This window comes from Neomonachus schauinslandi, chromosome 9, assembly GCF_002201575.2.
Source record: "Neomonachus schauinslandi chromosome 9, ASM220157v2, whole genome shotgun sequence".
In the NCBI taxonomy this organism is placed as follows: Eukaryota; Metazoa; Chordata; class Mammalia; order Carnivora; family Phocidae; genus Neomonachus; species Neomonachus schauinslandi.
In genome coordinates, this window is record NC_058411.1 from 100,802,840 (window position 1) to 100,815,621 (window position 12,782).

A 12,782-nucleotide genomic window follows, 5' to 3' on the forward strand; every position below is an offset into this window, starting at 1 on the left:
TAACAGAAATACAGTAAGGGTTTCAAGTGAATTTTTTTGAGCAATATGTCTTCCAAATATTTAAGTTAACAACCACTAAGACTGCAGATTTATAAAATGAAAAGTTCTCTATAAAGGAGATGCTTCCACACTCAGAAGTTTTAGTTTAAAACAATCATATTTCAGAATTCATATACATTACTCGTTTGCTAACTATGGACATGGGAGAGGGGTCGAATATAAATAAAAACAGATAGTCCTTAAATCTCATTTCATTCTCTTCTCAATAAATCCTGGCTTGATTTTCTGCAACTCCTTGAAATACTAAAATATAGATGAATAACTAAAAAGCAGAACACAGAGAATAAATAGAACAAAGGGGATAAATAATTTAGACTCTATCTTCTCACTCCCTGAGTAAGTAAACTTTAATAATTTTCCCACTTAAAATTTATAGTATTTTAAATTAGTAGTAAATTGGTAACCTATTGCAAGCCTCCCTGTGTAACAAAAGGTGAAATACTCCAAAAGAGAAGTTGAAAAAAAGTTGAATTAGTAAAGAGAAGTCTAAACTAAGTTAAGTAAGTTCTCTTTATTTTTATTTATTTATTTTTAAAGATATTATTTATTTATTTGAGAGAGAGAGTACAAAAGAGAGCATGTACAAAAGAGAGAGTACAAAGCGGGGGGGGGTGGACAGAGGGAGAAACAGACTCCCGCTGAGCAGGGAACCCGACACAGGACTTGAACCCAGGACCCTGGGATCATGACCTGAGCCGAAGGCAGATGCTTAACCAACTGAGCCACCCAGGCACCCAAGTAAGTTCTTTTCTTTAACAACGAGATGTTAAAGAAATAGGGGAATAAGTATACATCTGTGAACAAAACTATCAAAGTTTTATCATTTATACTTTAGCCATAACTATCTTTTGTCAAGCTTACCAATCCATTTTCAGCAGTCAGAAATGTAGTAAGTAAGAACTGTATTATCTGATCACTTTATATTCTATATGAAATAATATTTTACTTCTTTATTCTCTTGGCATAGAAGATTAGTGTACTTTTTTATATTTTTCAGAAGTAGAACTTAGACAATTTATTTAACCTCTCTCTGTCTTACTTTGCTAATATAAGCTGAAGATAATAGTACTTTCCTCAGAATTGATGGTACCCAGCAAATTAGATCAAGAAAATGTTAGCTACCAATTTCATTCCTGTTACTAAATTTTTACTTTAAAATGTTCATGAACACAAAGCTTCAGCAAAAGCAAATCAATTCTTAGCCACCAATATCTTGAATTCTTGTCAGACGTAGGCACAATATTGTTAATCCAAGTGCTTACTGTGTTTGTCTTTTGCCTTGAGATATTTTTTGAGTGGAACTAACCCCATCGTGTCCATACCAATAGAAGTTGTAAGGGCTGAAATGTTAATGAGAAGAGGTGTGGGAAACAGAATGCCACAACCACCACTGGTTCATGTTCGCTCAGACTCTGAGCTCTCTGAGAAAACTTGAGATTGCAGGGTTAAAAATAACCCGAAAGGATCAGAGTGAAATGCCCTTGGGACGTGTGTGGTCAGTTCTAAAGTACGCAGCAGATGTTTAGTAGATAGGAAGCCAGCTGTAAACAGCACACTGGGCACACCCCTCTTTGTTCCTTTATTGTTTTAAAGATTCTTACGTGCTTGACTAATCCTGTTTACATGGAGGAATGTGCCTTACTACGCCCCTGCTGTAGAAGGTATATAAGAGTATGGAAAATAAACCTCAGCACCTCGGGCTGTTTGCTCGGGGTCCCCTGTGCCTCGCTATACTGTCGTCTCTTTTTCTCAGTTCTTTCGCCGCCCAGGTCCCCGACTCTCTGAGGTCTACAAAGAGGCACTTGAAATAAGAAACAAAATAAAAAATAAAATCTGAAAGTAGCTTCAAAAAATTTCAAATGTATCATTTAGATACGGGCTACATAATTCAACACAAGGTATGAATCTTTAGGACAAAGAAATCATGCAACCTATGAAAAGGGCTCTTCCTTTCAAAAATAAAAGTAGTCATGAAAGAGCACTATTACACCATTGATAATTGAGCAGGAGACTAGAGTAGTGCCTGAGAATGTAAAGAATAAGCATGGGGAAAATGTGGTATTTTTGTCACAAGCCAGAGATAAGTGCATATGTTCAGGCCCTGTTTGAATTTGCAAACTGAAAGTGAATGACAAATCAGCTACTGTGGATATCATAGCTCAGTGGTGTTCAATCCTTAATGCACTTAAGAATCATCAGGAAGCTTTAACAAAAACAAAAGCAAAAAACAACAGCAATGCCCAAGCCCCACCACATACAATTAATCAAATCCTGAGAAGTGGACTCTAGGCATCATTTTTTTAAAAAATTCCCTATGGATCCTAATGTGCAGCAGGATTCAGAACCAACAAGGTAACTACCTAAGAGTTTCCTCAACAACAGTGGAGATCATCAAGCAGGGAGTAGATGAAACTGAGCTATTTCAGAAAAGGCACCCAATTAAATGTGTATCATCTGGGTTTTTAAGCTTTAAAGAGTCTATCAACAATTCTTTTAGGGAAAATGCAACCAGAGCCTGCAAGCTTAAACCTGTCTTACATACTGGACTTAATAAACAGATGGATTTATGAACAGTTCTCTATAAATCTAAATACAGGAACAGCTGTGCAGTGTTTGATATTTTATTAAAATCTTTTTAACTGAGCCCCAGCCCCGGATGTAGCAGCCACTGAGATGTTGATGCCCAAGATGAACCAAATTGCCATTTATGAACTCCTTTTCAAGGAGGGAGTGATGGTGGCCACGAAGGATGTCCACATGCCCAAACACCCTGAGCTGGCAGACCAGAATGTGCCCAACCTTCATGTCATGAAGGCCATGCAGTCTCTCAAATCACGAGGCTACGTAAAGGAACAGTTTGCCTGGAGACATTTCTACTGGTACCTTACCAACGAGGGCATCCAGTATCTCCATGATCACCTCCACCTGCCCCCCGAGATTGTGCCTGTCACTCTGAGCCGCAGCCGCCCTGAGACTGGCCAACCACGGCCCAAAGGTCTGGAGGGAGAGCGACCGGCAAGACTCACATGAGTGGAAGCTGACAGAGACACCTACAGACGAAGCGCTGTGCCCCCTGGTGCCGACAAGAAAGATGAGGCCGGGGCTGGGTCAGCAACTGAGTTCCAGTGTAGAGGCAGATTTGGTCGTGGACGTGGTCAGCCACCTCAGTAAAGTTGGAGATGTTTTGTGTTGAATAAATTTGTAGCCAGAAAAAAATTTAAAAAAAAAATCTTTTTAACTGAACTGGGGTGCCTGGTGGCTCAATGGGTAGAACATGTGACTCTTGATGTCAGGGTCATGAGTTTAAGCCCCACATTGGGCATAGAGATTACTTAAAACAAAAAATGTTGGGGCACCCTGGTAGCTCAGTTGGTTAAGCATTGGATCTTGATATCAGCCCAGGTCTTGCTCTCAGGGTTGTGAGTTCAAGCCCCAGGCAGTGATCCACGCTGAGCATGGAGCCTACTTTTAAAAAGAGAATTCTAGGTTTAGTTAAGAGGTTTTTTTAAACATTTTAAAAATTAAAAGAATTTTTAAAAAATTTTTTTAAGTAGGCTCCACCCCCAGCATGGAGCACACACAGCCTGGGGCTTGAACTCACAACCCTGAGATCAAGATCCAACGTTTAACCAACTGAGCCACGGGGGGGGGGGGGGGGGTGCCCCTAAACTGATGATTTTAAAAGAGCAACCACTAAATTTTTTTGTTACCATCCTTTTTACCACACACAAAAAATTTACTTTTTGGTAATACACAACATATATTTTTAAACTTTAAGGGAAACATTTTTACTTTGAAAAATAAATTAAGTTAATCATTGAGGAATTTAAAAAATAATGTTGATAAGAGACATTAAGATAATGTAGTGACCAATGCAACATTCAACTTTCCCCCTCCCAAATCTCTATTTAAATCCCTAAAAAGTGTTATATGCAAACAATGAATCATGGAACACTACATCAAAAACTAATGATGTACTATATGGCAACTAACATTAACATAATAAAATAAAAATTGTTTAAAATGTTTTAAAAGATAAAGCCACTATTAGCACTGAAATCTTTGTAAAGCTTTGTAAATCTTTGATCAGCATGTCACAGACTTTGAGAGATTTTAAAATAAATTGAAAAATTTTAAAAGACTTAATAAAGAGAAAAGACAGAAGTGAATTAATTAGAAAGCACACAAATAAAAATACTAATTTCAGTGTGAATAACTATGAAGAAAATAAAGCAACAAAATAAAAAATACTGGAAAAAAAACTTTCCTATATGTTGACAATTATCACTTAAAAAATACATTTAAAAATGAGAGCTGATCTACAACTATACACACACAATGTACCAGCGTCTAATCCTTGGTTTTAATATTATAATATGTCAGATATAACCATTAGGGGAAACTGAGGGGAGGGTACACAAGGACCTCTGTGAGTTATCTCTGCTTTACTTCCTATGAATCTATAATTATTTCAAAGTAAAATATATCTATATGAGACCAAAAATAAATTTTAAAATATATATGACCTAATATAAAGAGAGATACAGAATCGTTTCACGTTAATACCATCTCGGTTGTCTTCACTTCCTTCCTAGTTCAGCTAAAAGTATATGGCAAATAACTCCAGTCAATTCCTGCCTGTCTTTTAAATTCTGTGACCCTGTGGATTTTCCTTTACAATAAAAAAACTTCAGCCTTGGATGAATCTAAGTATCTTTTCTTCATGTATATCCATCCCTTTGTCTATAGCATCCAATAATAAATCCTCTTTTGTCAATTTTTAAGCAACTGGTAACTGATATTAAGAACACCCAATTAGGGGCATCAGTTAAGTGTCCAACTCTTGCTTTCAGCTCAGGTCATGATCTCAGTATCCTGAGACTGAGCCCCATGTTGGGCTCCACACTAGGTGTGGAGCCTGCTTAAGATTCTCTCTCTCTCTCCCTCTCCCTCTGCCTCTCCCCTGCCCCGTCCCCCACTTGTATTCTTTCTCTCTCAAAAAAAATTTTTTAAAAGAACATCCAATGGAAGTCAAGCAACTTAATTTAGGAAGGATTGAAATGATTTGTTCCTCTGGCAAATCATTCCTTTAATTCATAGGAACAAGTCCCAGCAGTAGCTAATAGCTTCTAAAATACTCATACACTGGGGCGCCTGGGTGGCTCAGTCGTTGAGTGTCTGCCTTCGGCTCAGGTCATGATCCCAGGATCCTGGGATCGAGCCCCACATCAGGCTCCCTGCACGGCGGGAAGCCTGCTTCTCCCTCTCCCACTCCCCCTGCTTGTGTTCCCTTTCTCGCTGTGTCTCTCTCTGTCAAATAAATGAATAAAATCTTTAAAATAAATAAATAAATAAAATAAAATAAAATAAAATAAAATAAAATAAAATAAAATACTCATACACCCTGACCCAAAAACTGCACCTTGAGGAACTTGCCCTTAAGAAAACAAGAGATGTGGGGCACCTGGGTGGCTCAGTCATTAAGCATCTGCCTTTCGTTCAGGTCATGATCCCAGGGTCCTGGAATCGAGCCCCACATCGGGCTCCCTGCTCAGCGGGAAGCCTGCTTCTCCCTCTCCCCATCCCCCTGCTTGTGTTTCCTCTCTCATTGTGTCTCCCTCTGTCAAATTAAAAAAAAAAAAAAAAAACAAAAAAAAACAAGAGATGTTTGAGAAAGCATGTAGACAAGGTTATTCATTGCAGTGTCATTTATAATTAAATATAACCAGTGGGAAATAGGGAAGCAAATTCTGATATATGCACAGAATGGAATACCATTCAGCTATTTAAAATGTTGGATAAATTACTCTATTGGCATAAAAATGAAACACTAATAAATTTTTAAAAGAAATAAAAAGCAAGTTATAAAACCTTTTCTTGACTCCACATTCCCCACCAGTTACCACTCCATTTACCTGTTCTCCCCTTACATCCACTCTCTCTCATTCCTATCAAGTTTCTACCCACATTCTTCTATAAACATTGCTTTTTAGGGGCGCCTGGGTGGCTCAGATGGTTGAGCCTCTGCCTTCGGCTCAGGTCATGATCCCAGGGTCCTGGGATCGAGCCCCGCATCGGGCTCCCTGCTTGGCGGGAAGCCTGCTTCTCCCTCTCCCACTCCCCCTGCTTGTGTTCCTGCTCTCGCTCTCTCTGTGAAATAAATAAATAAATAATCTTAAAAAAAAAAAAAGAAAAAACATTGCTTTTTAAAATGATTTCCTGATTGCTAAATCCAACAACGAACTTTCAGTTCCATGGTGACATAAGCCCTCTACAGCCCATCCTTTATGCTGATCACCTAAAATTCTGAAAATATAAAAATCATCTACAACAGGGGTGCCTGGGTGGTTCAGTTGGTTAAGCATCTGCCTTCGGCTCAGGTCATGATCCCACGGTCCTAGGATCAAGTCCCTCGTCAGGTTCCTTGCTCGGCGGGGAGTCTGCTTCTCCCTCAGCCTGCTGCTCCCCCTACTTGTGCTCTCTCTCTCTCTCTGACAAATAAATAGATAAAATCTTTAAAAAAAAAAAAAAAAACCATCTACAACAGACTCTGAAAAGCAAAGTAGGCAAATGCAGGAAAGGAGTCAAAACTTGGAGAATTGACCTTCACCAGAGTGAGTTTCCCATGGTTTCCCCCCCCCCACATGTTCTCCCTACCCTCCTACACCCCATAACTTTTCCCTCCTATTCTTGCCCTTGAGCAGTCTCCTTCCTTTTAGTGTGGACATGACCTATGGCCTGTTTCTAACCAAGAGAATATGGCAAAGGTGACGAGATATATGTGATTATGTGCATGAAAACTGTAACAGCTGTCTTGCTGCAGTCTCTCTCTCCCTTTGAAAAAACAAGCTGCCATGTTGTGGGCTGTCTATGTCTGGAGGCCCATCTGGCAAGGAAATGAAATGAAATTTAAGAGCTAAGCACAGCCTCTGGCCAACAGCCAGCAAGAAACTGAAGTTCTCCATCCCACAGGCACAAGGAGCTAAAATCTGCCAACAACAGTAGATCCTTCACCAGTGACACTCCAGATGAAACCACAGTCCCAGCCAACAACTTGATGGCAATATTTTGAGACCTTAAGCAGAGAACTCAGGTAAGCCATACCTGGACTTCTGACCCACAGAAACTCTGAGATAATAAATGTGTATTGCTTTAAGCCACTGAGTTTATCATGCAGCTAGAGAAATCTACTTCACATGGCTGTACCCTGAGGCAGGCCTCAGTCATGGAGCATTGCAGAGGCACAAGCAGCTGAACCCCTGAAAGAAACTCCAGTCTGGCCAAGGAATGAGAAAAATGGAGTCTGTGAAAACCAGAGGGGATGAAGGAAATGCTAGAGGGAGAAGAGTCAGAGAATGGGTTATCTCTTAATTCTGTGTATGAACCTGCATGAATTTCAGTCTAACACAAGATTCCCATGTATAAGAGTAACCTAAATGAAAGTAGCAAAGGTTTAGAGACCTGAACCGAGATATGAACCCACCTGCACAAGTCTCCAACAAACTCCTGTACTACTCATGTGCAAAATGGACCTAAACCAACATACCAAAGGCAGAAAACATGGAATTGAGATTTGAACCATGATCCACAGAATGCAAAACATAACTAAAGATCAGAGCCTCACTAGGTTGTGTGCTAAGACAAAACAGCAACATTTTCCAGAAGATAAGAAGGACCCAGAGACTACATAATATTCACAATGCCTAGGATATAATCCAAGTTTACTTGACATGCAGTAAAAAAAAAAAAAAAAAGGGGTATGTGGCCCATTTTTAAGGGAAAAGACAATTAATCAATTAACAGATGTCAATAGTCAGATTACCTATATGGTGAAACCAGCAGAAAACCAATGTTATCTTTGTTACATGATAGAAAGGGAAATACACTTGAAATTATTAAAAAGATTAGAATTTTCAGCAGAGAAACAGAAACTATATTTAAAGGAACTCTATAGGAGTTTTTGACCTGAAAAACATTATCTGAAATAAAAACTAGGATGGGCTCAAAAATAAAATGGAGATGGAAGAGAAAAGTATAAACTTGAAGGCATATCAACAGAAATTATCCAATTTAAAGAACAGAGAGTAAAAAGACTGATGAAGAAAATGAAACAAAGCCTCAGGAACTTGTGGTATATCAAAAGGTCTCACGTTTAAGTATATATGTACATATATATGTATAGACATACACATTTGTGTGTATGTGTATGAAATTGGAGTCCAGGAAGGAAAGAAGAAAGAAATCTAGACCAGAAATTATTTGAACACAGGTTTGAATTACACAGGTGCACTTACACATGGACTTTTTTCAATAAATATATGTATAGTACTGTCAATGTATTTTCTCTTCCTTATGATTTTAATAACATTTTTTCACTAGCTTACTTTATTATAAGAATATGGTATATAATACATATAACATAAAAATATGTTTTAATCAACTATTTATAAGTATGGCTTCTGGTCAACAGTAGGCTGTTAGTGGTTAAGTTTTGGGGGAGTCTAAAGTTATATGCAGATTTTTTACTATGCAGGGGGTCCCTAATCCCTACATTGTTCAAGGGTCAACTGTGTGTGTGGTGGGGGGTACAAAATCAGAGTCCAAAAAAGAAAAAAGAAAGAAATTTGATCAAAAATTATTTGAAGAGGGGTACCTGGGTGGTTCAGTCAGTTAAGTGTCCAACTCTTGATTTCAGCTCAGGTCTTGATCTCAGGGTCCTGAGTTCAAGACCAGTGTTGGGCTCCATGCTGGAAATGGAGCCTACTTAGAAAAAAATTATTTGAAAAAATAATGGCTGAAACACCCCATATTTTGGTAAATCTAATAGCCAATTTCCAGTCCCCAGCTCAGTTGACCAATCATGTATCTGTCACAGTTGATCACTCCCTCTTGCTTGCAATTCTTTCTTCACTTGACTGAGGATATTACATTCACAGAGCTCCCTAACTACACCTCTGGCAACTCCTCCATGGTCACCTTTGTTGGTTCTCATCTCTCTGACCTCTAACAGAATACTTTGGGTCTTTGGAACACTTCTCTAGCTACTCTAATTTCTTAGGTGATCTCATTCAATGTCATGGGTTTAAATACCATCTATGTACTGATTCCTCCCAAGTTTATATATCTAGCACAGATTTTTCTTCTAAACCATACATTCATGTATCTAACAGCCTACTCCGTAGCTCCACATCATTGTCTAAAAGATAGCTAAAACTTAGTAAGTCCCAAACTGGATTCCTGATTATCTCCATCTTACCCAAGCTCGTTCTATCCAGACTTCCCCATCTCATTTCATGAAAACTGCATCTTTCCAACTGCAACAGGCCAAAATCTTTAAAGTCATCTCCAACTTCTCTCTCTTATAACCCGTACCTAATAAGTTGGGAAATATTAGCTCCATGTTCAAAAAACATCCAGAATATGACCCTTTCTCATCACCTCCATTGCAACTACTCTCAGCCAAGCTACCATTATCTCTACCTCAAATATTTCAGTAGCATCCTAACTGATCTCCCTATTTCCACCCTTGTTCTCCCTCTTAGAGTCTGTTTTCAAAAGAGCAGCTAGAGTGCATTTTAAAACTTAGGTGGATTATATCATTCCATTCTCAAAATGGCTCCCCAAATTCAGAGTAAAAGCGAAATTCACATAATTATTTATAAGACCCTACAATCTGGCATCCTCCCCAACTCCCACAAGCACCCCTCCCACTCCTCCACTATGTTACTGCTCTGACCTCATTAACCACCACTCTCTTCTCTCTCACCACTCTGTTAGTTCTGTGAATGAACCACATATGCCCCCACCTCAAAACCTTTCAACTTGCTATATTCTTTCTGCCTGGTACATTTTTTCCTCAGATAGTTTTCTGGTGACTCCCTCACCTTCTTTAGGTGTTTGCTCAAATGTTTCCTTCTTAGTGAGGCGTTCCCTGACCACCCAATTTAAAACTGCAATCCTCATCATCATCAGTGCCTAACCAGTGACATATTCCTTCTCTATATTCCTTTCTACTTTATTTTTATTTATGTTTTTCTTATCCTTTCTACTAGAATGTAAATAAGGGATTTTTGTCTGTTTGTTCACTTCTGTTTGCTAATGCAAATGATGATGATGATGATGATGATGATGAAGTAAATCACTTATTTAGTAATTATTATGTACCAGGTACTCAATAGTCTAAGGGCTTACATGGATCATCATGCCCTCCTCACAGTAACCCTATGATATTGGTACTATGAATCAATCCTATTATACAAATGAGGAAACTGAGGAACAGAGAGGTTAAACAGCCAGCCCAAGATCACACAAGTAGGCAAAGCTTATTCCAGAGCCCACACTCTTCACCATGATGCTAGTAAAATAGGCACTCAATGAGTACTTACTAAGTAAATGAATGAACAGGTATGTGCTTTAATCCCATTTAAAAACATGAGCATGTGTTTGGAGATCTATGAATATAAAAAAGACTAAAAGAATATACAAAAAAGTATTAACAGTAGGTATCTTTAGTGTGAGATAATAGGTGTTTCTATTTTCTTTCTTTGTGTATCTCTATTTCCTAACTTTTCTATCGTGAGTTGTACTGCCCTTGTAATTGATTTTTTTAATTACCAAAAAAGTCATGTTACAGAATAATAGGATTGACATGGAACAATGTGGACAAGGTAGGATATGCCAAGTGGCATAAATCAGCATAAATTATGAAATATAAACTGATTCCAATTATGGGAAAAAAGAAGAGAAGGGAGAGAGGGAGAGAGGAGGAAGGGAAAGAGGAAGGAAGAGAAGGAAAAGGAAACAAAGCAAAGATAAAGTGAAAGGATGGGGGATAAAAAGCAAGTATCAGTTGGTACATATGCATGGGAGAAAAACTGGAAGACCGTATGTCAAAATGTTAAGCGCAGCATTCTACGTTGCTACGATTACAGACAACTTTTATTTACTTTCTTTTTGGGGGGAGGTTCAGATTTTTTTATAAAATTTAAAAATTTTTCCCTTCCATATTAGTGGGTTTTTTTCCCCGATGTTCCAATTTTTCTCCTGAGACTAAATGAAGGCAAGGAAAATCAACCTTTATTGTTACTTGAACAACTCCCATGAAGCTTAAGATTTTTTGATCTCAAGTTTAAAGGAGTAGTATTAACATGCTTAAAACATAAAATCAGCTCACAAAAATGATTACCTCAACTTGTGCTTGTTGCCTTGCTAAAATTATGTTAAAAACATCTAGAGTCTTCTCCAAATCCTATAAAACAAAGAGATACTTGTAAACAAGAAAAATGGCATTAGATTAAAAAATATTTTATTCTAGAATTTCCAGGCTTACCCAGTCCATAAACAAACAGTAACTGTGATCTAATGAGAGGATTAAGTATAAATTTGAATGTACACTTGGCTTTTATACTTTTAGTTTTTGCAATAAGGGAAATAAGTTTTCTAAGAAAGCAAATCCTCAATAAATACAATATAAAAATAAGAATTTAATGACACCATTATAGAAACAAGAATATTTAGGAGGGGGGCTTGTTTTAGGTATTATCCTTATGGTTCATACTGGCTCACTCTTTTTCATACTATTTTATAACCATTGTACTAAAGGCACCATTATAAAACACAGAATTTAAAAATGCAAAATTCTACAAATCAACAACTAAGTTAAAGTAGAAACTGATTTGGGGAATTTATATAAAAATATATAAGAATTTAACATGTATTGGGTGACCTGTGTATGAGGTAATCTATCTGCTATTTCATGCAATTCTCACAACTCTGTAAAACAGATACTGTTTCCATTTTATACATGAGAACATCAGACCTGAGATGCTGAGAAACTTGATGCTTTTTCTAAAATATAATATTAGCGATTCTCATATATTTCAGAATAATAGGAATTCAATTAATTCTTTACGTTATGAATTTGTGGCAGAAATGATTATATAATCAAGACCAGACGACATTAAGCAACTTATATATTGTGTGTTATTTTTCTGTATTTCAAAAGGGGTTCCTATTTTGAAGAATAAGAGCTGTTTTTTATATATAATACTTTGAGCTCGTAAAAAAACCACTAACAAAACTAATAACTAATAATATATCTAGCTAATAATAAACATATATATGAATAGCTCTGATATTGATTTTCAAAATATTATTATAAAAACCAGACACATTTCTCCAAATAGTTACTAGTATTCTACTTTTATCTGATATTAGGATGGGAGGGAAAGATTTGTTTAAAGAAAAAACTGAAAAAAAAAAATGCTCTGTATTTTCCCATAAAATTACCTCAAAAAGAGATCAGTTCTATTCTTTCTAAAATTATATTTTAATTCAAATTAAATTTAGGAAAATTTAAAGGATGACTTAGCAAAGAATAGTTTTCACCAATATATATGAGATATACCTGAATTTGTTTCTGTATTTCTTCTGGGACTTTAGTCAGGGTTAGTTTGCTTTTGTAGGCACTTTTATAACACTTGAGCAACTGCCTGTGTTTTTTTATGTTACTCCATGACCACATCTGTGTATACCTTCTTATATGAACTTCAAGAACAGAATCAATTGCATATTTCCACCTGCAAATCAAATTTTGTTAATGCACATTTGAATACAAAGGTTTAAGAAGCAGCAGGAAAATGGCTTTCACTTTTTAGATCTACACTGTTACATTTCTTGTTCTTATTAACTGTTCTCCTGTAAGAGCCCAGTAATTAGCATTT

The 12,782-nt window shown here is 37.1% G+C and overlaps 1 protein-coding gene and 1 pseudogene across 1 annotated transcript in view; one reads left to right on the forward strand and one right to left on the reverse strand.

The window, feature by feature from the left end:
• VPS13C (vacuolar protein sorting 13 homolog C) overlaps positions 1-12,782 on the reverse strand; it is a 176,373-nt gene that overhangs the window by 125,743 nt on the left and 37,848 nt on the right. Inside the window, 2 exon segments of the mRNA XM_044918118.1 lie at positions 11,246-11,308; positions 12,467-12,638. Of these exon segments, the coding sequence (XP_044774053.1) occupies positions 11,246-11,308; positions 12,467-12,638 (235 nt within the window).
• Positions 2,716-3,231, forward strand: LOC110583930 (annotated as a pseudogene).